At 38.1% G+C, this 27,272-nt stretch overlaps 2 protein-coding genes across 7 annotated transcripts; one reads left to right on the plus strand and one right to left on the minus strand.

Moving 5' to 3' along the window:
• Positions 1-679: 679 nt before the first annotated feature.
• Positions 680-14,159, minus strand: THNSL1 (threonine synthase like 1). 6 transcript variants are annotated; one of them, XM_038126607.1, is made up of 3 exons: positions 14,093-14,159; positions 12,469-12,560; positions 680-11,972 (listed from the first exon to the last, which is right to left on the minus strand). In XM_038126607.1, exon 3 carries the CDS (start codon positions 11,916-11,918, stop codon positions 9,693-9,695), a length of 2,226 nt encoding a protein of 741 aa, XP_037982535.1. In that variant the 5' UTR covers positions 11,919-11,972; positions 12,469-12,560; positions 14,093-14,159; the 3' UTR covers positions 680-9,692. The 6 variants fall into 6 exon arrangements, with proteins under 6 accessions (XP_037982535.1, XP_037982542.1, XP_037982569.1 ...); XM_038126614.1 differs by having other exon boundaries at positions 12,469-12,555; positions 14,093-14,156; XM_038126641.1 differs by having other exon boundaries at positions 680-11,975; positions 12,469-12,555; positions 14,093-14,125.
• ENKUR (enkurin, TRPC channel interacting protein) lies at positions 14,160-27,039 on the plus strand. The gene is made up of 5 exons (XM_038126694.1): positions 14,160-14,498; positions 17,879-18,024; positions 19,152-19,372; positions 21,133-21,279; positions 24,766-27,039. The coding sequence occupies exons 1-5, from the start codon at positions 14,425-14,427 to the stop codon at positions 24,937-24,939; spliced, it is 762 nt and encodes a 253-aa protein (XP_037982622.1). The 5' UTR covers positions 14,160-14,424; the 3' UTR covers positions 24,940-27,039.
• The last annotated feature ends 233 nt before the right edge of the window (positions 27,040-27,272 follow it).

Consider the following 27,272-nt stretch of genomic DNA (forward strand, 5'->3'; position numbering starts at 1 on the left):
GTTACATATGGGAAGTGATAATACTTGTGGTTACAGTTCCCAGTATCACATTTTCCTTTCCCAGTTCACACTTACTCATACATATGCTTATCCAGCAGCAGTTACATAAGATGCAATTCCAAACATTTATAATCCACCTCTTGCAAACAATAAACAGCATCAAATTAGCCCCTGACGTGCTTTGTACTATCAAAGCAATTTGCAGGTCCATCATGAAGTACCGGGACTATTATTTGTCTGCAGTCAGTACAGCTGGCTTTTTCTGACAGTGTTACCTGCAAGTGCTGGGTTATGTGAACTTACAGTCACTGTCATGTAACTGAGACACCCTTAGGCAAAAGGACAATTCAGCACAATTTCTTTCCCCCATTTCTGGGAGTTGGAGTACATATCCATCTGATCCAACATCACGAGATGTCCTAGAAGCAACGTCAGCGATGCTCCAGACTACTGATTTCTCCTGGTTATGTCCATCTCACCCTACACATTACAGCATTTTTGGGGACCCTGAACCCTGCCATTACCTTGACTAACCTGTTCCCTTGCATAGCTGTGTACAGTTCTATCTACAGACCATAAGCCCTTTCCACATGGTAGCCACCAGAGCAGAGAATGCTTCTTTCCATTTGTGGTTTTTTTTTGGTTTTTTGGGGGTTTGTTTTGTTTTGGTTTGGTTTGGTTTTTTTTTGTTTTGTTTTGGTTTTGTTTTTGGGGTTTTTTTGTACATTTGTTTTCCCTATATTTAAACCTCTTCTGTGGGACAGATTTATTGCTCATCTCAGAGGAATGTTGTCCTCATTTACTCAGCTAGTGCTATGCCTAACTACTATAAAGAAAATTCAGGGTGTAGCTTAACTTGAAAGGCAACAACAACAAATCATTTACTTCTTCATTAACACTTCATAATTATTATATATAACTTTCTTTGTCAGGCCATTTCCACATCCTGGAAATATTAATTTTCACCACATTTCTTTAAAATTTGCAGCATGTGAGAGATGAACAAGCCCTCAAATTTTACTGGCAGTCAGCATGAGATACTAACAGCTCAGAAGGTTTGCCTCTTAGAGTCCTTGTTGCCAGATTCAACCTGCATGTAGGTTCTACCAGCTTGATCATTCTGAAAGTGGGGTTTTCTGACTGACAATTGCTTTCAGTGAACAGGAATTCATACTCTGTTTTGCAGAGCCATCTTTGAGAGATAATGGAGGTACAACAGAATGTTAGGGAAAAGAACATCTGCTTAATGTCACAAAAGTGCTCACTAACTCAGCAAAGACTGTCCTTAGTGTCAGCCATGGTGCAGCCGCTGCTCTGTCCTTTCAGCTGCGTTAAGTGAAAGAAACCAAACCCAGAGGTCTGAGGCATCAGTGGGGGTCAGCACATGGAGCAGAGGGATTAACAGGAAATGTACACAGGCATTAGAAAAGACTCCAGAGAAATTTTGCTACCACAAAAAAAAAATCAAAACCCAAACAACTCATATTCCTTTCTGTTGCCTCAAAATAGACTTGGAAAAAATTCCACAATATACATTGGATTACAGTTTCAGCACAAACCTTAGGTTAGGCCTTTTTTTCATAAACCAAAATGCAAGTAGGGCACCAGCTAGAATGGAAATATAAATGATTATTTAGCTAAGGTCTGATCTAACAGAATCAGCAAAAAAAGCAAAGTAAGATCAGGACCTTAACCATGAGGGAGAAAAGTATAACATGCACATCCCTGCTATATAAAATCTAGTGCATTTACATTGGTTTAGCAGGTCATATTATATTCCCTTCATGCTTGTATTTAAAGCAAAAGAGTAACAAGGTATTTGAATTTACCATACAAAGACTACAAGAAACTGAAAAAAGATATAAAGCCTGAAGAAAAGCAGAGCTGCCCACTGGCTCCGTTATCAGCCTGGATGACAAGCATATGAAAATAAGTTGCTTGGTCATTGTAACATTAAACTATGAAAAATGCTCCCCTGCAGAGCAAGACATAATTTATACAGCTTTTCCCCATGAACACTGTTCTCTGCCCTTCCTAAACCCAGAACTCACTACAAGCTCCATGTGCTGCATCATGTTCAAAACACCAAACACTGGGGCTTGCATACAAGACCATGGTATTATTCATGCTCTTGATTTAAATAATTTTTAAATTCCTATTTTAGACTCTTTCACTATAGCAAAATTGATTCCAGCGTTACAGTTGAAAAATGTCTAGTAGCATATAGTGCCATGAATGAATGTGCTGTTTTGTAACCTGGAACCATCACGTATTTCTGGATGCTCCCTACATCAATGAGTATTAACCTAATTATCATTAAGGTTTCTTAAATTACTCTTAATTACACTTTATAAAAAGGAAAACATAAAAAGCTCATATAATATTACAAATGCTCGTGACTGCCTCTCACTTAGAGCTCTTCAAAAACTGCAAGAAGCGACCATGTCTATCAAACTTCTGTTAGGAATGCCACCTTGTGGATAAAAGCTGTATGGAACAACGATTCCAAGTAAATTTTACTATAATTTTTCCTTGCAAAAAACTGGTTTTACAGATATAAGCTACTCTTGTGGTGTTTCAAAACTGCATCGAATTCTTTTATTAACCTTTCTGGTAGAAAAATACTGTGAATATGACTCATCTGTATAAAATGTTAATTAACTATGCAGGGAGAACTGGTTTCATTAGGAGATGGGATGCATATATTAGCATTTTAAACAGAATCAGATTGCCACAGATACTTAGAAAACAAGTCCACTAAATGCCTACTCTATTTAGATATAATTTAGTGAACTAGTTTAAAATGTAATGAAAAAATACATTTAAATCAAAATATGTTGCTAGAGCAGAACCTATGAGTACATTTTACCTTCGCTAAGCTTTAATTGATATATAAGTGTTCAAGTTTAACTATAAAAAGGAACCATTGGATTTCTCCATTTGTCATATAAGTCTTATTATGAGCTGAAAATGAATTTTAAATGGCCACTGGATTGCAGGTTGCTTGTAAAAGCCGAGAAAAAAGGGGCCCAAAAGCATCTAATAAATTTCAAAAGATCTCCAACTTTTAAAAGCTTGAGAAAATAAATAATAATTAGCTACATTCAATAAAGCTGACATTTACACAGACACTTTCCTCCTGTGCTGCTCATCTCATTTTCATAATGAAAGTATATATAGCCCAAACCATCACAAGGCGTATTGTATAATGAAATTTAAAACTAATGAGCCATATCCTAATAGCCATGAGTCAAGTCAGGGTATGCATTAGTAGTCCATTTGCAATTCTCTAGAGACAGAAAGAATAAGGCTAAACATATCTAGTAGTCTATTTTGCTCTGTGTACTGATTACACCACAGCAGAACTGAAATTAGTTCATAATCTCTATCTCTGAAATCTCTGCGAAATGCTGTTCATGCTTTTGTTAAAGGCAAGTTACTCCTGGGGCAGCCAAACACGACTTGTGATTGTTTGGTTTGACCTCTTTTGTATCATGGGTCTGACTTGTTTGAATTAGTCCTCTTTCTATCAAATCACATTTTTTCAGGAAATCATCTAATATGTCCAGAGTAGGGATGCCTTTACTGTTCTGTTACGTACTTTAATCTCTTTTTGTAACATGTCCTTCTGCTTAGACTTGCTGGATCACTCTTCCTCTGCTAGGTGGAACAGCTCTTTAGTATCATTTTTTTCTCCAAAGATGGTTCATCTAGACTGATTCTTCTTTCACTAAGCTAAGGAGATTCTGGTTTTTGAGTCTCTCATGCCAGTGCTTCTTTTTAATACTTTCATTGCTCTCATGACTTTTCTGTCCAGCTTCCTAGCATTACTGAAAATTGTGACTATTGAAATTGAGCATAATATTCTTTCAAAAGGTTACACCAAAGCCAAATACAGACAGCAGTATTTCTTCCCTGGCAGTAATCCCAATTCTAACCTCAGGATCTCACTGGTCCTTTTGGCCACAAGGCATGCTGAAATTTCATACTCAGTTGAGAATGCACATCATCTCCAGACACCATTCAAAGTCAGCATTTCCCACCACAAATTGTTCTACTTGCTAAGTATGTTCTCAAACCTCTATCCTCCTAAAAACACAGGTCTACTTTAGGCCAGAGTGAAATGCAAACTGCTTACAGCTCCTAACCAAGCAATTAATCTTGCTCTGATTAAGTGGCTCCTTAGTATTTAGGTTTTGTGGCATCTGTAGATTTGAACAGTCATTACTTTATTTCCTCCTATGTTCTTAATAAACTCATGGTTAAGAGCCAAATCCTGTGTGAACTAACATAACAAATCTGTTCCATCTTTTCTTTCCAATTTACATTTTGAGTTTTTTCAGGTTTGACTCGATTACTGTCATGATGAATTTTAATTCTGGGGGTGATACCCTCCATGTTTCTATAACAATAACTCTTTAAAATAAAAGAAACTATTTAAAAGTCTATTCCAAATACCAGTGACAAAATATATAAATAAAATTACAGAGTAACAATTCCTGTGCTATGTAACAGATTTTGTGAAACATGAAATACACTTTTTATGGAAAATGTGTTCCTATGTTGAGCAAGGAAAACACAGTGGATGCTCCCCTTGGTTAAATTTTATAATATCATACACACACAAGTAAATCAGGTGTTACCTAAATTCTACCGAATAATTTGCCTATACTGCCAAGAAGGAGACCAGACAGCATCCTAAACACTTATCAGGAAATAAAGTCTTCTCAAGTACAATGAGCAAACAGCTTAGATCTTGGTCCACACTGAGAGATCTTTGAAAGTTCTCGCTAAGTTGGAGAGCAAGAACAAGACAGTTGTCTTTTAGATTTCTACATTCTGAAAAAATCTGAATAAACAGCTTTACAGGTCTGATAAGCAAGCTGAGCACATTTGTAACTGCTGTGAAAAAACACAGTGACATTTAAATCCTCTTTAAGCTGCTAATACATGTTCAGAATCAATGAATGGCCCACTCACATCAATTCACTGACATTAACTGCTCATTGTGGTTTCAACCATTCAAGTAATTTTTAAGCCCATGATCCTGAAATGATATTAGAAGTGTACCAAAGTTGCTCCACATCAGCTGACAGACAACTAGCTCATCTCTCCACTGAACTAAACATGAAGAAGAAACTTTAAACTGTCAGAGACTTCCTTTTCCATACTAATCCTCAGAATGCAGGCTTTCCATGCAGCACTGGACAAGTCTGTGGTGCAATGTAAACAGAGTCTTCAGACATTTGCTATTTTTGATCTGTGTTTCCTTTTTTATACATTCTTCCTTCCAGAACGATGCACATTATCTCACTAAAATCTTAGTCTCAGTGAAGTGAATTACTAGATCATCACCAACTATACGCCTAACTTTCAAGGAAATACAGGATGGAACACATCTTTCAAGACTTAAGAATATCTTAACTGACTCTGAAACCATTCTTTTAGTGGATTTTCTTTATAGCAGATTGGTAAGAATTTACAAACATATTTGCAAAGAAAAGCTATAGTGCTATATAAATCCCGCAGTGTTTATTTAGGAAAAAATACAGTGGATACAAATGAATAATGTGTATTTCAGGTATGCCAGATAAAATATGCTTAACAGCAATATCTGTTCTTGATGTCCTTGAAAGCAAAGCTGACCTTTTGAACAACAAGAATCTTCCCTGTAGAGTTCCATCAGATAAAATATTTCATCACCTCAAAACTGTAAATAGCAATTATTTTTATCTCATCAAATACCAAAAAAACAGAATTATTTTCTGATGTTCTATTTATCCTTTACCTCATGTCTTCTACTTGAGAAGAAGGGCTGTGACTAAAGGCAAGTAATGAGCACCTGGTACATCTGTAAACAAAACAAAGTATTTTCCACATAAATATTCTTATAATGAAAAGTGTAAATATACACGTTGTATTTCTCCTTACATTTGTTAAATTTGTCCCTGAGGTTTTTCATATAGTAGAAAGTGTTCAGCAAAGATTTATCTATACAGAGGAATAACAGCTTAACTAAAGCAATGCTATTACTCTGGGTCAACACAGCAAGTGGAAATGTGTAGCTCTGCACGCTCACACTCTCTGTCAATGTGGATTTTATTGATTGATACTGCAGTATCCTGCTAGACAAATAGGAGCAAACTGTGTATACAGCAAACCTAAATGGCTTAAAGAATCTTACTAACCAGCACAATACAGATTTGCTTTTCTGTACCATTGGCACACTACTTTGCCTTAAGAAGTTAATAGGAAATAATGTATGACAGCATTCAGGGTGCACAGTGTCTGCATGCTGAACAAACAAGACAAAAGAAGGGGCACTTATGCCCAGTCTTTAATGCCTTTTGAATTTTTCATAATACTGATATTGGGAAAAAAAGGATCATAACATAGCACAAGATTTGCTGAACCACAGTATATTGCTGACACTAAGAAAAACTAGGCTAGGAAGAAAGGAGGATTGCTTCCCTCACTATCCTATGTACCCACAGCCAGCTATTCTGAACATGCTGGAAATATTTTTCCCTTCTATTGCTAAAGGCCCTGCAGGACGGAAGATTTGACACTACAGCTTCCAGAACACAGCATTAGCACCAGTTCACAAATACTGTGTACATTCAGGATCACAACACTACTGCAGCATTTTATAATATTCATTACTAGGATCCACAAGCAGATGTAGTGCCGGAAAATAATTGACTGAAGTAAATGAAAGTCCAAAATTAATTATTTTTAAAATTAGTAAATACTATATTGTAAAAGCCTTTAGACATTCTGAGAAATGTATTAATATTCTAGTGCTCATTAACCCCTGCCCTTAGACACCATCCCCACTGACAGCCCATACCTAAGTACAAGTGCTCATTTTTTTTACTTATTTAGTTTATATTGACTGCTATAATGGCTCATGTGATAGGAAAGCAGCAACCAGAAATTCAAACCATGCTTGGGTTACTGCCACGAGCCTTAAAATAATTTAGTCATGCCAAAATAAATCCTGTGCTAGTTTAGTTCTGACCAAGTTATCTAACACTGAGTTATCTCAGGGCAGGATGTTGGCTTCTAGTCTTATCTTGTTTAGAATCTCAGCTCTTCCCTTTCAGGTACTTTCTACAAAAACAAGCTCTTTGAAGATGTTTCTATAAAGTATTGTAACAGTTTGTGACAAACAGCCCTGTGATTTTAATGGCATTAAGCACCATGGAACTGAGTACTGCAGGATCCCCACCGAGTCCTTATGCTGAAACCAAGTCCTGTCCCAGTAATTCAATCCAGGCAGTTGGGTTTGTTTGGTTTGGGGTTTTTATTTTCAAGGTTTAGAATTCTGCTTTTGTACTGAGCATGTCCAGAGAAAGCATTAAATTTTTTCCACTTAGAATTACTGTAAGAATCAGCTTGAAACATACAGAAATACAAGGTGGATGCTCATTTATCACTGCTACAAGCAGTGCTCCTTTCTCAGCAATATGCTTATGTAACTTTTTCTTACAGGACTTGGATTTTTTAAAAATTACATAATCATGGTCTTTTCCAGGTTGTATTTGGAAAATGATGAAAATTCCCCTGCTCCATGAGGACATTGAATGAGTCAGATCTTTTCAGACTACAGGAGGTTCAGTGGGCGCTTCAGCACAGCTGTCCAATAGTTCAGTGGTGGTTAGGAAGAGATTGGAGGCTCTCTCTTCACAAGGAGCCACATGGAGATGACAAGGGGGAAGAGAAGGTTGCACCTGGAGAAGGTTCATTTTGATATACAAAAGAAATTTTTAGAGTGAGAACACTCAATCACTGGAACAATATCCCCAGGGATGTGAAAAGGTCTCCATTACTGGAAGTTTTTAAGACATAACCAGAGAGGATGCCAGATAATCTCATCTAGGCTCCCTTTGTCACAAAAATTTGGCCCAGATGATGTTTTCAGGCCACTTCCAACTTGGTCTGTTCACAATTCCATAAAAACAAAAAGTTATTTTTCAAAGTTACTGCAGAAATAGTGAATAAGACTTGAGCCAAGAACTAAAAAGATCCCAAAAAAGTATCTAAGAACGGAGGAATCTATAAAGCTACTGTGTCACACCCATGTTCTCAGCTACATTTAATGATACTGTATACATTTTCCCTGTGGCAAAGGCACATCATGCTGGGGACTTTTACCTTCCGCTGGAAGAAATTACAATTCTTTAAAACAGTTTGCTAGATGGTGTCTTGTTCACTTCTAGTGTGGCAAAAAGTACAAGCAGGCACACAGAGGAAGCTGTTGGGTACGACAACAGCTCAAAGCCTCAAGTGAATCTTGACATGTAGGAAATGTTGTCTATTGAAGAGGCAAAAAAATGTTATCAATTACCAGATCATTTGAATCTTAGTGGGAAACACAACTTCCCATAGCTACATGTCCTTGCATCTGAAGACTCTTAGCCCTTTAACTGCATGCCACTCAAACCTTTCAATACATCATTTTACAATTTCTCATAGTATGAAATGTTGTTTATGTCCTTGTGAAATATAATCTTCAATTAACAGAATACATTTGTCCATAACCACATGATCTCCTAGGACAATCCAGTCTAATTTTTCTTCAGAAAAAAAACCCAGCAAAGTGCCTGTCATTAGCAAAACCACACAGATGTATTTTGGGTTACATAATGAACACTTCTGATGCTATCAGACTGGAATTCATCCTTCACTTTCCTTGATGAGATGCCAAGCAATTTGGGAAGCTTCTTTCTTACATTAATTCATGCAAAGCTTGAATAGAATAGAACATCAAGGAAATTAACTTAAGAAAAATATGAAAACATAATTAATTAGAACAAGAAAAGCTATATGATCTCAAAGATAAAACATAATACAAAAAATATATCTAAATAAATGGTGAAGTCTGTTTCTTATTTAAGAAGACAGCTGTTACCACTATCAGATTCTTCTATAGTACTAAAAAAGCATTTTAAAGTTGAAAGGAAACTAGGAAAGAGACTACAAGACATTGGAGGAAGAGCAACACCTCAAATATATTAAAAATATTGAATTAGGTATTCTATTTGACACAGGAAAATATTTGTGAAAAAAGGTGTTAAAAACTAAAAGACCAGATTTTTATATTTACACACTGGCAACACAATATATAAAAAACATTATACAAGAAGGTAATATATCACAAAATTCAATGGTTCAAGGATTTACAATACAAGGATATTTTATCTTTGTAGTAAAATCAACCCTCATTAGTAACACATGAACACCATTATATTATTATGTTTCAGTGCCCTAAGTGAAATGAGTTAAAGTTTAATTAAACATCCACTGACCAAAGGTTCACATCATTGTCACAACAAAACCAGAGCTATTAGTTCCAGAAAGGTCAGACTTCATTATCTGTCTCCTTCCATTGAGGATGCTTCAGGCTTGTGAAGGAGACAGCACTGCCAAGGAGAACCAGCAGTGCTGGCATCTCTACTGTGTATGATTTGCAAAGTGGTATTCCAGTTTTTTACACGCTTGATTCACAACCTTTCACTGCCACTAGAAATCTCACACATGTTACTTACAAATACTGTTGAAAGCTTGACAACTGAATATAAAATTGTGAGAGATGCTGCGGACTGGATACAGGCCAGATGAATGATAGCTTTCATAAAGCATGCAGCTTGTTAAGAAGGTATTGCAATTGTAGACATTGGATCAGTTGCTCAAAAAACTTTCATAAAATGATTTTGAATTAAGGTTTCTATATGGGACATCAGCACACTCACATCAGCAGCACAGACCTGGTGATCCCCATTTCCTGTCTTTTTCAGGGTCTCCAATAGGCCCCAGTGGATTGGAGGCAGTGCACTGTAAGAACTTAGCAAGTGAAGCTGACTTAATGGATTCTGATTTATTTCTTCAATCCTCAAGGCCCTCAAGATAGCAGGTGCAAACTTAGAATAATGAGCTGTAGATGAAATAATAATTGGGCAAGTTCTATCTTGTAATCGATCTGCAACTACTTTAGCAACAGCTGTGTGTGTATCCAAAATATATCCTGTAGTACTGTACACAGAGTGAATGGCAGCCAGACAGTCCTCATCAGAGCACCAGCCAGCCACTAAGTCCTGCTGAAGCTTTCCAAGTAGATCTTTCTGCAGCTGGAAGTGGCCCTGATTTTCCAGCTGATTAAATAATTGTGTCACCAGTTGTCCATCTTTGTTAGCAATCAGGTGTAAGTATCGCTCAAGATTGGAGGACTTCAAAATATCTACTGCTGGTGAAAAACTGGAAATTAATTTTCTTCCCCTCAAATCATAAACACCTGTTCTTATAAATTCAGTCAAAACATTGTTTTCATTGGAAGCACAAATACATTTTCTAATAGGAATTCCCATCATTTTAGCATAGAAAGCAGCTAACATGTTGCCAAAGTTTCCCGTAGGAATGCAAATATCTACAGGGCTTCCAAAAGAAATAATACCTTGATGAACGAGATCAAGGTATGCAGAGGCATGATAAACTATCTGAGGAAGCAGTCGTGCCCAGTTTATGGAGTTTGCTGCAGATAAAGCTGTTCCATATTCTACTGTAAGAAAGCCAGTAAAATCAGAATTAGTAAAGATTTGCTTTATAGCTGTCTGGCAAAAATCAAAATCTGATTTGACACCCACTGACCAAGCATTTTCCTTCTGACAGCCAATCATTTGGGATTTTTGAATTGGGCTTACTCCATCCTCAGGAAAAAAATTCACCAGGGCAATTCTCTGTTTGTCAGTGTCATGGAGACGACTAAAGCCATCTAGAACAGCACTCCCTGTGTCCCCAGAAGTAGCTACCAGAATCAAGTAATTGCAGCTTCTGGGAATGCAGTAGGCAAATAAATGTGGCACCAACTGCAATGCAAAATCTTTAAATGATGCTGTTGGTCCATGAAATAACTCAAGAAGGAACTGATTGCCTGCCAGATGCCTAACTGGGGCAACTTTAGAACAACTAAAGTTTTCTCCATAAGCAGTTTCAATAATTTCTGCCAGCTTAGAAGCAGGAATATCAGCAGGATGTATGCATCTTTCTAGTATCACCTGGGCTCTTTCAACGTAAGTTGCTTCTATCAGACCTCGCCATTCTTCAACGGTGAATTTTGGAAGTCCTTTCTCAGGAACAAAGAGTCCCCCATCAAGGGCTAAGCCTTGAATAATAACATCACTGAAATATAATTTATTAGAGTCTTCTTCCGCACTCCTTCCAGTCCTACTAGACCTTGTTGAAATGAAAGTTTCCAGTTCTGAGTCTTGGTATCTCTTCACAGCATCAAGTACCTTTTCTGCTACAACCTCTGCTGCAACATCCCCGCCACAAAGAACACGGATGTCAAACCACCTTTTGTAGAACTGCTTCCTAAACTGAAGTACGTCTTTGAGAGAAATACCAGGAGACAGGCCCACGATGCGATCCATTTGCTTTGATTTCAGCCTGCTCATAATGACCGTTGTGGGCACATCCAGATATACAACTATTCCATTTTTCTTTATGTGCTGCATGCCAGCAGCATGCATTGGATTGGATCCACTAAGGGAAATTACACTTCCAGATGCTGAGAACTTCAACAAGGCTTTTCCTTCCTCCTCTAGAAATTCCTCATAACCAACGTCCTGCAGTTTTTCTGACACGCTCATATTCCAGGTTGTTTCAAGGACATCATCATCTATGTCTATAACAGGGCAATCCAGTTTCTGGCCCACTATTCTCCCAGTTGTTGTTTTACCAGCACCTGGAGGTCCCATCAGGATAATATTTTTCTTTCCAAGAAGAGAATGACTTGAGAACCATGACTTCATTATCTGTGCAAACGCAACAGGTCTTGAAAGCATGAGTTTTAAACAAATGCTAGAAAGATTGTTTTGGGTTATTAGTCTTAAAGGCTGATATTGAAAAACGTGAAACATCTTCTGATGAGTTATTGTGGGTTTTTTTCCAAGACAACTTGACAATCCACTTAACTGCTTCAGAAAGAAAACAAAAAAACAAACAGTAACTAGTTCTTCAGCAAATATCTAAGAAAAAGCCCTCAAGGATATAAAATTCAGAACAAGAGTTCAAACATAAATCCAGCTGTGACCTCATCAGTGCCAAGGAGGTATTTTTCAGAGAAAAACTCATTCCCCTCTCCTGCTTAGTTCCAGCTTGTTTCCACTGACAAACCCAACTCCAAAAAGTCCTTGTCCTCAAGGTAAAAAAGACATCCAAGCCTAACACTACAATACTGTTCGCAAATAATATTGCTTATAGGAATTAAAAAACAATTAGTTTTAATTCTAGAAAACTTGCTTTTAACTACACATTTATAAGTAACAATTAACTTGGTCACTTTCTTGTAATCAAAATGTTACCAAAATATGCATTTGTCCCACCTCCCAAGAAAACTCTGATTATTTTTAATCCTTTCTTTCTAAAAAAAGCAAATGCAAGACCCACTTAAATACGCAGAAAACTCACAGTCTTGTGCAGCAGCAAGGCTGGATGAATTGCATTCAAATCTCTTCTGAAGGAATGGAAACCAAGCAGGGGATTTTTGAAGAACTCCTACACTGGAATTGTATTGGACATGATGTGGGGATGCAAAGAAGAGGAGAAAGAGATAGACAGAGAGAAATCATGAGGACTCTCTAAGAAAAAAAGTAACTAAGAAGGATGGATTGCCAACAAAGTGAGAAACTCCCAACATTGTGCTTTGTTTACTTAGAGAAATAAACACCAATATCAGCACTAATTGGAGCACACCATTTGTCTGTGATGTTTAGAGCAAAAGGGGAAAGACTCAAAATCTCCCTAAAACTGTGAGGGGGGCAGGGGGAAGAGCATTTGCTCACTTCTATGGAAAGTTGAGTTTGCAAACAGTAAATCTCTGTGTTTGCACGGAGTGCTGTGACCTGGAGGATATGCTGTAATTACAAGGCATAGATCAGAGTAAAGATGGGCACATAATGCTACCCAGGTTTTTTCCTCAATCCTTGTAAAGTATAAGGGGATCATCCTGTGTAGATGCAATATAAGGGTTTTATAAATCTTTAACAAAAAATGTTTTAGAAACCTTTATAAACCCTTAATAAAAGGAAAAACAAACTGCAAAGAGTAATTGTAATATCCAGTATTGCTCTAAAAGTGTACTGCAATAGGAAGCACTCTAGTGCATATATAAATATGTATATTTTCTTTTTAGGGACAGAAAGAGATCTCCATAATAAACTCGCACTACGTAAAAAAGTTATATTCAGGAGTAAATATACCCAAACCCAGTATATTTTAGTGACTTTATTTCTTGAACGTAAGAATCACTTCAAGCATTGTGTGTGCAAACTAAGGGAGTGAAAACCACTCCAAGTACAGAGTCCTGCCTGCCATGTCCTGCTCCACTACAGGTTAACTTTGAGCTGCACTCAGTTGGTGTGCATTACTCAGACAATGGGTGTAACATCTGGGCTGCCTTATGAATTTAGGCCACAGGTGTTGTTTAAAATCAGCTTGAGTTTTGCACTCACCCACATAAACTACATGTACATAGAAGGCCACAAGCACTGAAAACAACCCATTTCTCTGAAATTATTTTTGGTCCACTGGCAAAACTTCAGCAGTATTAACAGTCAAACGATCCACCCACCCCACTTTCGATACAAACTCCATGCCAGAAGGGTGGGGTTGTTGCGGCAGAGCTTACACTCATATCTCCAGTAACATTTTGCTTTGGCTATTCAGCTCGACATGGACGAGGACAGCACCAGTATCTCTTCAGCCGTGACCCACAGACAGGTGCTCTAGTGACAAATGGGCCTTGTTACTTGCACAGACAGGAGACCAGCCCCCGCACCGAGCTCCTGCAGCGGCTCCCTGAAGGAGTCGAAGCGCGGACGGGAGGAGGGAAGGAGCTGGACGGACCGGACCGCACCCACCCCGCCAGCACTGCCGCGGGCTGCGGGCTTCCACCTCCGCCCGCCCTGTCCTGTCCTGTCCTGTCCTGTCCTGTCCTGCCCTGCCCTGTCCTGTCCTGTCCCGCCCCGTCCCCCTCGTCCCGCCGGGTTCCACCCCCGCCCCCCGGCGCCCTCAGCGCGGCGCGCGCACGTACCGGCGGGGGCGGGCACCGCTGCCACAGGTACCACGCACGCGCAGTCCAACGGCCCGGCGCGCCCCGCCTCCCCCCGCGCCGCGCGGTACCGGCAGCAGCTGCGCCTGCGCGGCCGTTCCGGCGGGGAGCAGGTGGCCGCGGCGGCCCCGCCCCTCATGGCGCCGTTCCCCCGGCGGTTCCCCCGGTAACTGACAACAGCCGCCGGCCCGCCCCGAGCCCTCGGCCAGGCGGCGCTTCCCCAGTCCGAACCCTCCAGCGGGGTGGGTACCCCGCGTCCAGAGCCACACGAGCAGCCGAGCGCTCCCCTGTGCTCGGGATCCCGCGGCGGCAGCATGGCCACGCAGAGTGCCCAGGAGGGCGCCCGTGACCCCCCGCCCCGGCCGAAGCAGCCCGCCAAATCTGACGGGTATGTGGGGGTGACGGAGCTGTTGGCGGGCAAGGGTGGCTGCTTCTGGCAAAGCAATGCATCTAACGGGTAACAGGTTTTAAAAACCCTACAAACAAGTTTTTGCATAGTTCCTCCTCCACCTAAGGAGTCACTAACATCAGGAAGGACACTGAGGTGCTGGAATGTGTCCAGAGAAGGGCAGAACCTGGTGAAGGCTCTGGAGCACAAGTCCCATGAGGAGCAGCTGAGGGAGCTGGGGGAGTTTAGCCTCGAGAAAAGGAGGCTCAGGGGTGATTTTATTGCTCCACAGCTGCCTGAAAGGGGGGTCCAGCCAGGCGGGGGTTGGACTTTATTTCCTAGGCAGTTAATGACCGGACAAGAGGCCTCAGCTGCACCAGGGCAGGTTTAGACTGGGCATTAGGAAGAGATTTTTCACAAGAATGGGTGGTTGGGTACTGGAGTGGGCTGCCTGGAAAGGTGGTGGAGTCCCTGTCCCTGGAGGTGTTTAAGGAGATACTGGATGCGGTGCTCAGTCTAGTTGACAAGTTGATTCTGTGATTCTGTGATCTGAGTCTGCTCCAAGAAGTGGTGATTAGGTTTGGTGTCTTCAGTAACATCTTGTTAGGTCATAATTTATGAAGCTCTTCTTCTGTGCACAGGAATTACACATCTTTGTTATTTGCACTTAGAACAGCTCAGTGAGCACCTGAAAAGGTGGGATTTCCAGTTTCCATGCTTTCCATATTTCAGGTGTATCCTCTGACATTGTTTCTTTAGCTTCCTTTTCTTACCTCGTGCCTTAAAAATATAACAAAAGGCCTTTTGCCAAGAGCTATGCAGACATGTTCTTTTTTTCAAGTCCCTATTTATATAAAAGGCTGTTACACTTTAGTGAAAGGGTAGGTCGTAACTCAATAGCTTTAAAACAAGTAGATGTATCAGTGACACTCATCAGAACAAAGATAGTTATCCTGTTTCAGGTAAAAGGATTCAGACTTGTGAGGTTCCTAGTTCTGAGTCTTTCCCATGTAAAAGTAGATCTTTAAATTTTGTTTGTTTTCATTGGACAGATGGTTTTGAAGACTGAGGAAGGTGAAAGGACAATATGGTGAGACATGCACACTAAATCCATTCCTGACTTAATACCGTTCAGAGATTTGGATATTCCATGACCATTAGGTTCAGTTTAGGCAACAGATTCCTTGGCTTAGATATAATCTGACTAAATCCCCTTCTGATCTCATTGACTTCTGTTGTCACCACACTTGCAGTTTAGGTTCACAATGTGACAAATATTCAGCTGGTAACAGGACTATTGAACCTGGTTAATAGCATGATTTGACCAGTTTTAACTAATGCATATGAAATCTACTTTTTTTTTTTGTATGGGGTTTTTTACCTAAATGAAATCATATATATTTCACTCTCAACTGACTGGTACTGCTCAGAAACCACAGCAAACATGCTCATTTTCCCCAGCTTTGATATCACAAGTTGACACCTAAGGAATAGGTGTCATCTTCTGTCTTCTTACAGATGTATAGTCTCTTTTTCCCTTGCTAAATGATGAGCAGATTAGATTCTGATGTTGCTCATAACCATGGTTTTTTCCTTGCAACCCTCTCTAACCCTGTGATATTGAGCCACTTAGTTGATCTGGAAAGTCACTGAAAAGATAACAGAGCCCCCATCTCTTTGTCCAAAGGAATGTCTATAGCTGTCTACAAATGATGTCTTCTACCTCATGCCAGTATGTAAGAAAGTCAATGTCTTCTCCTGCATTTTCTCATTCCAAGACTGTGAACCCCACTCGGTCAAAATTTGCATAAAGCCAGTGCCTTTCTCTCCTGTGTGCTTATGATGCCAATTCTAGAAAATGGTGAGGAATACTGTTATTTATCAATTTGGTGGATTTGTGCAGTGTCTATTGCTGTTTGCCATGAATTTAACAGAAAGAAATAAATTTTTAAAAAATCCTTATAATTAGAAGTATTTCAGGAGGTATATATGATCTTATACAGATAATCCTCTCTCTGATTCTGGAGACCAAATCTCCAAAAGACAAAATAAGTCCACAATTTTAATTAAGTCCTCTGACATGTTCTAATGTTATGATCAAGTACAAATACATTTATTGGACATGTGCAACTCATGGACAAGGGTTTTTATCAGTGTTGCTACTGTGATACACATTCAGTGGCCCAGGATTACATGGTTTCTTTCTTTCTATTTCTGTATTTCCATAGAATGGGTTGCACTATATGTAATCTTTTTCGTTCTTTTTTATCCTTACTTGAAAACATGACATTGCTTTTTTCATAAACACCTTTTTTCTGTAAAAGAAGCACAGTTTTTCATAAGCTTTTGTCTACCATAAATTAATATGACATGTTTCCTAAAGATGGGCGGATTATAAAAGTACAGTTAGGGAGCCTTTGCTTCAGGAGCAGGGAGTTCCACTTCCTCAGGCAAACAGCTGTGACAGCTCAATCCTTCACACAGAGGCAAGATGTTGCCAATCAGCTAATGATCAGCATTTGGCTTCTTTTGGAGATTTTGATTAAAGCAGAAGTTATCATGCCATATGCAACATTAGACCAAAACAACAGTGTGTGCATACCATGTTCATACAGCTTTTCATGTCTGAGCCCTTACTGATTTTCACATCAGCTGTTTCAGTGCCAAACCCACCACTGATTACCATTGTTCAGGATCGCAGCTCCTGTCTGTGTAACATAAGGAATCTGCAGCGTGCTGTGCTATTTCAGAGCAGTCACCCATCTCATCTCTCATGAGTGTCTGTAACAGATGGTTCAACTGGAACATTGAGACAGTGATACTGTGGACAGTAATAAGAAAAACTGATGATCAAGGACATCCTGTACAATTCTTGACTGCATTTGACGTCTTTTCTCAAGCATAAATCATAGAATCATAGATAATGCTGAGTTGGAAGGGAGCCATCAGGATCATTGACTCCAGCTCCTGGCCCTGCACAGGACACCCCAAGAATCACACCATGTACCATAAGGAATTCATGCAAGCAATACTCAAGTTTGTTACAAAATTTAGGTTTTGTTGGATTTCAGAATGTCTGTGTTCAGTGTATATATTTGGTATTTTTTTCCCCAAGTGTGATAATCCTGACCTCAGAGACACAAGAGGAGAAGGAAGAAGCAAGCTAACTTCAGAACCAGAAAGCTCATTTGTCAGTGCACTACTAGATTTAGCCTTAGCATGGAGGCTGTGTGAATGATGGTCTTTATTTGGGAGAGAGTACAGAACAAAACAGATTAGGCTTTTGCCATGAGCTACTGCAAAAAAGAATATTATTTGAAGAACTATTTTGAATATTTTTCTGACCCTTAACTTCTTTATGGATATTTTTAACCTCTAAGGTATATATCCAAACTTAGAGAACTTGTGAAACTTGAAGCAGAGAAAAATAAATCTCAGTGGAAAACTATGGGGCCAGCAAAAGTTGCAGTGCCATCTCCAAATGATTTTCTGCAGAAACGTTCCAAGGAGCCCAAGCTAGCACCAAGTAAGTGTAGACAGAAAATATATGCAGTGTAATGTATTTTTTAGAGTAGAGAGTTACATCTTCGTGTCCCACAGTACTGAGGTATGGACAGCTATCGGGTTGTAAATACAAAAGTACTGGTTTGTGGGGTCAGTATCAGGACCCCTCTTGTTGTTGGAATCAATATCTGTATTGTTGTGGGGTCAGTATCAGGACCCAGCTGTTGTAGGAATGAGCTTTGTCACTCGTGACATTACACTTATTTACTGCCAAAGAAGAACATGAACTCAGACAACTTGGATCAAATCATTATTTCTGGTAATGATAATGAATTAGAGTTATGTCTAGTTGGAAATATGATGGGAAATAATTATTCTTAATTGCTTACTATAAGTGAGACTACTCAGGATACTACTGAATTTCTGTTGGTGCCTTGCAGTAAAGATTACACTAAAATGGAAGAGATTCTGTATTCTCTGGAGAAAGGATTATGAGAAATTGTTTGCAAGGATTAGGGAGCAGCAAGAGCAGGGCTATTCCCTAAGGAGAGGTGGGTCAGACATTGAGGCCAGCCACCATGCAGACTGGGCAAAGACCTCACCAAGAGACTGCAGTCCCACCATGCCAGGCAGGCCAGCAGAGCGGGGTGGTGAGGAAAGTCTGTCTTGCAAAATTGAGTTACAGGCCGGGTCCCTCCACTGATTCCATATAGCTCTTCAGGAGCAGGACTAGGGGCAGACATGGCTGAGACACCTCATCCAGGTATTGACAGGTGAAATGGGGTTCCAGAGCCCAAGGGGGTGGGGTGGATGCCCCAGGTGAGACTGGGCAGGACCATCATTGCCCAAGGGCTCTGACAACGAGCACCTCTACCAAAAGCAGTTATAATTCCATTTGAAAGAAGTTCTGTACTACTGCAGTTAAGAGAAAATGAGTGACAAAGTATTTCCTAGGTTATGAAGCTTCTGTTAGGCCAAACAAACATACCTCACAGTTCATTGACAGGCAGTTCTTTCATTGTCAATACTGTTGGGTTCTGTTTTTTCGTAATTCTGTACATAGTTTTCCCCTTTTGAAAAGTGTAATAATATGAAATTGCAAATCTCTTCAAATTTATTGCTGAGAATGTTTACATGCTCTATTTGCAGTAAAAAAAGAAGAGGATGGTCAAAAATTGCTTCCATTATCAGTGCCACCCAGGACATACCACCCAGTTACTCGGGTTAAAAAGAATTTTATAAATAAAAATGCAGTTGCTGTTATGACCAGGGAGCCTAAAAAGCCTCGACATTTTTGTGTTGATACAAGACAGGGAGATAAATATCTCCTTGAGCCTTCAGGACTTTATCCAAAATACATTAAAAAAAAGGTATGTTTTATTAAATTATACTGGAAACACTATTCGAATGCCTATTTTAGTTTCACTGTTGCATAGATACCATGGCTGTTTGTGTTAGACCTCTTGAACTCATCGAGAAGAAATCACTGGCACTAGATTTGTGCCTTGCCTTTGCTCTGTTTTAATTTGCTTATGCTGTCAGCCAAAAAAATTTGCAGAATGACTGTTCTAAAGCAATGGCATATGTCTTGCATTGGGAACCCAGGGAGTGTTTAATGGGGAGACGTGGAATTCTGTGATAAATTAATGTTTGCTGCTTAGAAAAGACAGGCAGGGAAGAAGAAAAGGAGGGTGGCCCTTTGAATGGAGGAGCTGTTCAAATATATGGAGTTCTTCTATGAAATTGGCAACGGGCTGGTTGAGCCTGTGGGTCAGAATCAGAGGAAAGGCCAGCAACTGTCAAAAGTGTGTTTGTTATGGAGCACCCAATAAGGTGAGGAGCTGGATGAAAATCTCTTTAAGCAACTTGAGGAAATCTTCAATTCACAATGCAGCTTCTTATGGAAGACTTCTCTCTCCTTGAAAGCTGCTGAAAGGATAACACAATGGCATGAAAGCAATCAAAAAAGTTTCCTGAAGCATGTCAGCAACATCTTTCTTCACAGATGGTGGATGAGCCAATCAGTGGTCATGCTCTTCTGGTTCTGCTGCTTACAGACCAGGAAGAATTGCACAGGGGTGTGATAATCAGTTGTAGTCTGGGTGGCACAGACCATGTAGCAGTTGCAGACCCCCTCCTGTTCAGGGAGCCAGGTGGTAGGGTACTGACTGCTCAGGAGAGCAAACAGCAGCTTGTTGAGGGTAACTGCTAAGTAGGACCCCATATGAGACAGCTCTGGAAAGCAAAGACCTTGGGAGAGCTGACATGCTTTTAAGGAGAACCTCCTCTGTGCATAGGAACAGTCTATCCCCTACCCAGGAAAATAAGATCTGTCAAGAGTCTGGCTTATCTAAACATGTAACCCATGATAGAGCATTAAGAGATGACATAAGACATAACTCGTGACAGAGAAGATGCCAAAAAGAACCTGAAGCCCTTGTGGTACTTTTCAATGGCTAAACATGTAAACAGTGCTAGTCATCGTGCTACCTGACGCTAAAAGATTAGTGAATAATTTTGCATTTAGTAGAAAGAAGGTCGACACTGATACCTTTTGGCTAGAGAAGCTTCATTTTACAAAGGTTAAGGCAAAATAGGTGTGTTTCCCCAAGAATGTCTGGGATATTCAGAAGTTATTTTTTTCCCTCACTGACACATCAGTGTGGGATAGTTTATCCTTCTTAACTAGTCCGATTTTCATGTATGTGTTTTTGTATGTTGCAATGTTCAGTAAAAATCAGGATACAGGAAGACCTTTCAAAGACATTCTCTAAGGAATGTTTCCAATCATAGAAGCTGACACTGCATAATAATGTAAAATAGCTCATGGTTATGAACAAGTTTCAAACTCCTTGTTCAACCATCAGTTCTTATAAATATACATTGTGGTTTCTGGATTCTGTTGTCTTCTAAGGTTGTGAAAATAAATTGAAGGGAATTGTTTATACGTTTTTCTCAGGCTAAAAAGATGATCATGTTTGACACTTTTAAGAACATGGGGACTTAGGATTTTAGTCCTCAGTAGCACAAACTGTCATTTCAAGCTATTTTTGCAAATGGATGGATGACAGGTATCTCTTTGTTTCCTTCTTAAAAGCACATATAAGGAACTTCTTCCTTCTCCTTATAGAATTATGGTGTTTTACCAAAATATGTGACACAGAGAAATGAAGAAATGAAGAGAGAGGAGGAAGAATACCAAGCCAGTGTTTTGGAGCAACTCAAGAAGAAAGCCATGAAAGTACTATCTGAAGAAGAAAGGACAAATGTTCTGAAGGTGCATATTTTGATTTAGTGTAATTAGTATAATGTCCAAAAAATTAAATACGGTAATGTAAGTCCATATAAATAATAAAAGTATACTTTTTTCGTTTTTTAAGTGCAACAAATTAGTTGGCTACTTTTTCACTAGATGGAGCTATAGAACAGTTCTATACAACTAAAAGGAACTTATTTAGCTACAGTTTTAATAGTTTTCAATTCTGTTTCATTCTTATTCACATTAATTACCTGAAATTTCAGAGAAACTTCAAAGAGCAGAAAATCATCAATATGGATTTAGTGACACTTATTAATGGAGAAATATTTTTTTTCCTAATGCAGAATATTACTTCTTTTACTGGCAGTTTCTATCTTCACATTGTGACCTCACTGATTAAAGCATGACTTGCTTTAAAATGTGGCAAAAAACCCCCCAGAATTAAACTGCAATATAGTCACAGAACTATGACTGAAAATTTTGTATTTTGTCAAGTTGTTCTGTATATTGTCTTTCATTCCATTTTTATTGTACCAGACTTTTTAAAGAGAATTAATACCATAAAAGAAGGAGAGCATAAAAGAGATACCTTAAAAGTATATCCTGACCTAGAACTGGAATTTTTCTTGACCACTTTTTAGACAAATTTCCTATGAAAATGAAGCTTATATGTCTGTGATATCTGTATATCAGTCTGTCCCTCAATAACTTGCACTTAGCATCCACCTGAAACAAATTAATAGATAGATGGACAGCTCAAAGATGCTGAATGCCCACAAAAAAAAAACCTAGAGAGAAAACAATGTCTAACTTGCTTGCTTGAAAGACAAACTGGTTAATTGGCAAGGTCTGAAATGTGCAGCACAATGGTCTTTTGCATATACAACAAGCAGTAGAAGCTAGGAAGAAGTATGGGAGAGAGGTGAGGGTATTGCACTGACAGCAATATAAAGAACAAAACATATTTTCATGGTGAGAAAGACATGGGACAAGCTGATGGTCCAACAAGTTAACTATGCAGCAAAAATATATGTGCAAAAAAAGGCATGTGAGTTCAGCTGCTCACCATTCTGCATTTAGTGTGATTAAAATGATGTTCTGTATTTTTCAAATAGAGAAATGCACTGGAATATTTTTTTAATTTTAAATTTTTTTTATTGTTTTTATTAACTCAGTATTTATTTTAATTTTTTTTCAAAAACATTTACCTTTCCATGGGCTTACTTATACATTTATATTGTCAGGAGGAATTAGTGTCCCTAGGGTATGTGGCTTCTACCCAGTGCTCAGCTGTAGACATATGGGAACTTCTGTCCTTTAAAATAATTGACATTGCTAGTGAACACATGTGCACTATCTGATTTGAAAGAATACGTGGCAATAGATGCCTGAGAACAAAATCAAGCCTCATGACCTTACAAAAATAAAAGGAAGTAATTTGTGCCAGCATTTTTTTAACTCTTTACTGTGCTTACTTTGGTTGGGATTTTATGAGAATAAAAGTGAATGTTGATAAATGCAGTACATATTTCTTACTAATCCAGCATGTATTAGAATTCCATATATAGAGTTGGATATTCAGTTTGTGATCTAGCAGTAGGAATAGTGGTCAGCATATTACATTGTTGGAGGAGCTGTGAAGGAGATTTTTATAGAGTCGTGATCTGCTTTTGATCTCTCTACTTTGTAGGGATAGAGCAATTTTGATGAATGTATGCTCTAATGTTTTAAAATTCACTGTTTTCAGTTTTTCAATTCACTATTTCCAAGCCAGTTCTTACTAATGTACACAAATAAGAATTATTTAAAGAATCTATGAAGTACTCTTTTATGAAAGTTTTTGAAAAGATGAGATTTATTTTTATGCTTATATATTTTTAAACTGTACCTACCTGATGCCTGGTAGACTATGAAACTTACTGAAGTACTTTACAGCCTGGGATAACAAAAACGAGAATCATTACTAGACAGTAGATAAATATCCTTGTTACTCTAAGTTTCACATGTAGCAGTAAGGTTTTTAAGCTTATGTAGATATTTATATATGAAGATTGTTGTAATGACCTTTATGAACAACACTTAGATGCTTAATATGAATATGCAAAAAGCATGAATTGCTATGCAATAAATACACTGGTTTGAATTGTTAAAATATTAGTTCATAATAAAGATTAGATTTTTCTTAGTGTCGTCAGGAGAGTTCATTTTTTTTTTGTAAATCAATTTATATAGTCAACAAAAGACAAGTTTTTAAGTACAAGAGCCCTTGAATTCTGAAATAGAAACAGTCTTCAAAGCTAAATATGTAGAAAAATAAACCCTCTAAATTTAACTTTAGTATGTTCATCAGTTGGCCAGACTGTGAGAAAAGTGTTTAATAATAATGGAGGGCATGAGGTTGGAAATCACAGTATGCCATAAAATCAGTGTGCCAGTTGAATCCAGTTTTAGTTATGGAGAAGAGCTGAAAGCTTTGGTTCCCAAGAGAGTGACTTCACTTCTTTATTTTTGAAGATACATTGTGATATCCTCTAAAGTGACAGAACTGAGAGCCATAAATATTTTTGAGAACTGTTTTCTCACTGATAGGCGTGTTATTTACTGATTGCTGTCTCAGTTCCTTGTTTGTTGTGATTATTAAGTTCACCCATATAGTTTTCAAGGGGACATTTGATGCACTGGATAAACTCTACTAAATCCTCACATACATGTGGATAGAATGTGTAGATTTTGATTATACTTTTGAGGAGAGAAAGTAAGAGCGATGCTTGCAGTAATTGTAAGAGGGATATAAAGACAAGATGTAAATTTTATTTTTCACCACTGTCTGGTTCCTTTTCGTGTATATTGGTGGATAAAAGTGTTGTCTCTGATGTCGACTTAACAGATTTATTAGTAAGTTTTGATTATTAGCAAATTTGAAAAATTACCATTTTTAATTTTTTAACATAGAATTTTAGTCTCAAGGTTTTATATATGGAGGATATGGTTTGCTTTCTCTAGAAAGGCAATTCTTTTCACAGCAGCATTCAAGAGAGGTAGTAGTTATTGAAATTATTGTTGATAGGGTCAGTGACAGTTAGGATTTTTAGTCCAAATGATAAAAAAAATTGCCCATAGTTGTTACTGTAAATGTAGATTAAAGGGGAATGCAATTATTCAGTGTTTTTTCAAAGTAGTTTATAGAAGTTAAAGTGTTGTGGAATCAGTTTGGTGACCATGGTCTGAACAAAGTCTCAATTACAGAAAATTAAGTTGGTGGTGAGATGGCCTGAAACTTTGCTGAGTTTTGCTGAATATGGCTGGAGTTCCAAGTATCATAACTCTAAAGGATTTAATTGATTTGGTCCAATTAAGATGATTACACATTATTCATGTACTTATGTATTATTTTTACATTGCAGTGACACTTTCTATATGTAATAGAAATAAAGAACCAAGTAGTTTATGTACATATTGTTCTTACTTTTTCTCATCTATTTCCTTTTCATGTAATGGCACCAGGCACTGAAAAAGAACTGGGAGGAAATAAATCATGCATATCAGGGTCTTCCAATACTAACAGACACCAGATACAAGCAGATGCATAAAGAAGAGCTGGAATTAAAGCTGAAACAACTGGAGCATGACATAGCAGCAATTGAGAAGCACAAAAATGTCTACATTGCAAATGTGTAAGGATTGTTGTTCAGATACTGCCTCTTTTCTCCTTTTTCTCTGTCCCCGCATCTCCAAGAAGTGCCTCTCTAAATTCTCAGAAGATGCTACTGTCAACTATTTAGAAGGAAATACTCAACTAAGTATGTAGCATCTTAGAAAAGGTGTTACGTATAACTCTCATCTGTACAATTCCCCAAACATTTTGAAATAAAATGCTTAACTAAACTTTGAGTATGAATAATGAATTTAATTTCTTATTCTTTATACTTTTTATTAACTACTAAGATTTCTATAAACATCATACAGAAAGCATTTAAAACACTGTTTCATATGTTTGGAGTACATCTTTCCTTGCCTAGCCAAAACAAAGGGAAATAATTGGCTGCTGAAGACAGCTTGGTAAATATAACTTCAGGAGGCAATGGCTTCTGGACTATATGTTAAAGAGATGTTGTGCTTTGCTTAAAAGCTTGAGTAATTGTATTTCTAAACAGCTTGGGTTCTGCATAACATTTTGTGTACTAATTTTTTGTTACCAAAACCAATTTTTAATATGGAAACCTGTAACAATACAGACTTCACACAATACAGACACCACATGTGTGTTTTTACAAGTACATAATTCTATAATACTATGGTAAATCTACACTTAAATTAGAAAAATGCGTTTTGACTGGAATTACGTGTGTACTGTTAGAATGAAAGCAATATACACGCATCTGAGTCAAGACTTAGACAAAAATTATTTCAGCACACTCTCTCGCAATTGTTTGCATAGAAGGAAAAAATGTGTTTTTCCCCTGCTGCTTAACCTTTGCTTCATAGAATCGTAGGTATTGTTTAGTTTAGAAAAGATCTTTTTCAGCCTTTCAGAACACAGCTTTTTCTGTATGGTGTCAATCACTACCAGCACCAGCTGTTGTGACATCATCATATCTGACATCAGCAAAGGATAAAGTAAAAAATTTGAAATTACACATGAAAACCCAAATTTTCCCATACATTGAGTTCCTTTCCTAAATTTGTCCGGGAATGGCTTTGAAGACTTCACAGTGATTCTAGGCTCTGTTTCTTGTGCATGTTATACTTGTCTATGACATACACTAGGAGCGTGTGGGTGAGCAGGAATGTGTATTTTCTTATTTGTAACTTATTGTTAACCAGTGTTGTTTATTTTTGAAGGAAATAAACTAAAAGAAAGCTGCAGATTTGTAAAATGCGGAATTTAATACATTTCTTACTCAAAAGAATGACACACTGTATATTTTAACAAAACCACCCTTAATTGTTAGCACTTAATAATATGTGACATTATCCTCTAGTGAAGTATCTGATGCCCCTCTTAAGAAATTCAGTGTAATCAGAAAAGGCTGTTTCTTATGGCCTGAAATTTAAAAAAAAAGATTTTGACTCCAAAAGAGCATGCATTCCCACTGCCTCCCTGTCAGCCTTTATTTATTTGCAGACTGGCTGATTTAAGTTAGGATCAGTATTCGGTTCTTCTGTTTATCATCAGTGCTAACTTTATGGAAATACAAAATAGGTGGTGGCTTATTCCAAATTATGAGATGAGCAACTAGGCCACACTTAGAAATATTCATCATTCACCAGCAGAAATGACTGCTTTTTAACATTGTCAGATGTTAATACATTATTAGGAAATTAGGAAGTGAATGGGAAGGGATGCAAAAGGTATTCCTGCTTAACAGAAGAGGAAGAGATGAAAGCCAGTGTCCTTCTGTAGCTGAGTGGACTGTCACTAGTGTCCTTCAACAATGCTGTGGAATTTTTTTCCTGAGCCTCATTTAGCTCTTTGCAGGTAGATCTGCTGCATGTTCCCCTCATGAGACATGTGAATTGCTTGTCACCCTATGGAGAGGCTGTACCCTATGGAGAGGCTTTTGGTGTGTATGCCATGGGACCTGCCTACACCTCTGATTATGGAAAAAAATATAATGAAAACCATTGAAAATGCATACAGGAGGATAATGTTCTTACCCTTTAGCTCTCTCTGGGAAATTTGACAAAATAAATTTACAGAATCCAAAGAATGTAACTCTGTATTTATATGTTCAGGGAATGCCAGTAATTGAAAGTATAATGTTCATGAATCAACTAATATATACCATTGATATAACAAAATGAAAAAAGTGAATAAACTCAATTGTTCTGATAGAATTGTTCCCTCATAAAAGCTATTAAATATTAACATAAACAAGTCTCTCCACAGGCTAAAAAGTAGCATTAGCACTTGAAACATCCTATAAATTCACTAGTCAGTTACTAATAATCAATGAAATAACAAAGACTGTAACCAAACTGCTTCAGTACTTCATAATTATAAAATTGAT

Source organism: Motacilla alba, chromosome 2 (assembly GCF_015832195.1).
Source record: "Motacilla alba alba isolate MOTALB_02 chromosome 2, Motacilla_alba_V1.0_pri, whole genome shotgun sequence".
NCBI lineage: Eukaryota > Metazoa > Chordata > Aves > Passeriformes > Motacillidae > Motacilla > Motacilla alba.

Excerpts from the sequence above, each read along its gene's own strand:
- THNSL1 (XM_038126607.1), bottom strand. The coding sequence starts at position 11,918 with ATGTTTCACGTTTTTCAATATCAGCCTTTAAGACTAATAACCCAAAAC.
- ENKUR (XM_038126694.1), top strand. The coding sequence starts at position 14,425 with ATGGCCACGCAGAGTGCCCAGGAGGGCGCCCGTGACCCCCCGCCCCGG. Across the intron at positions 18,025-19,151 it reads GGAGCCCAAGCTAGCACCAA|TAAAAAAAGAAGAGGATGGT; the intron begins GTAAGTGTAGAC and ends CTCTATTTGCAG. Across the intron at positions 21,280-24,765 it reads AAAGGACAAATGTTCTGAAG|GCACTGAAAAAGAACTGGGA; the intron begins GTGCATATTTTG and ends TAATGGCACCAG.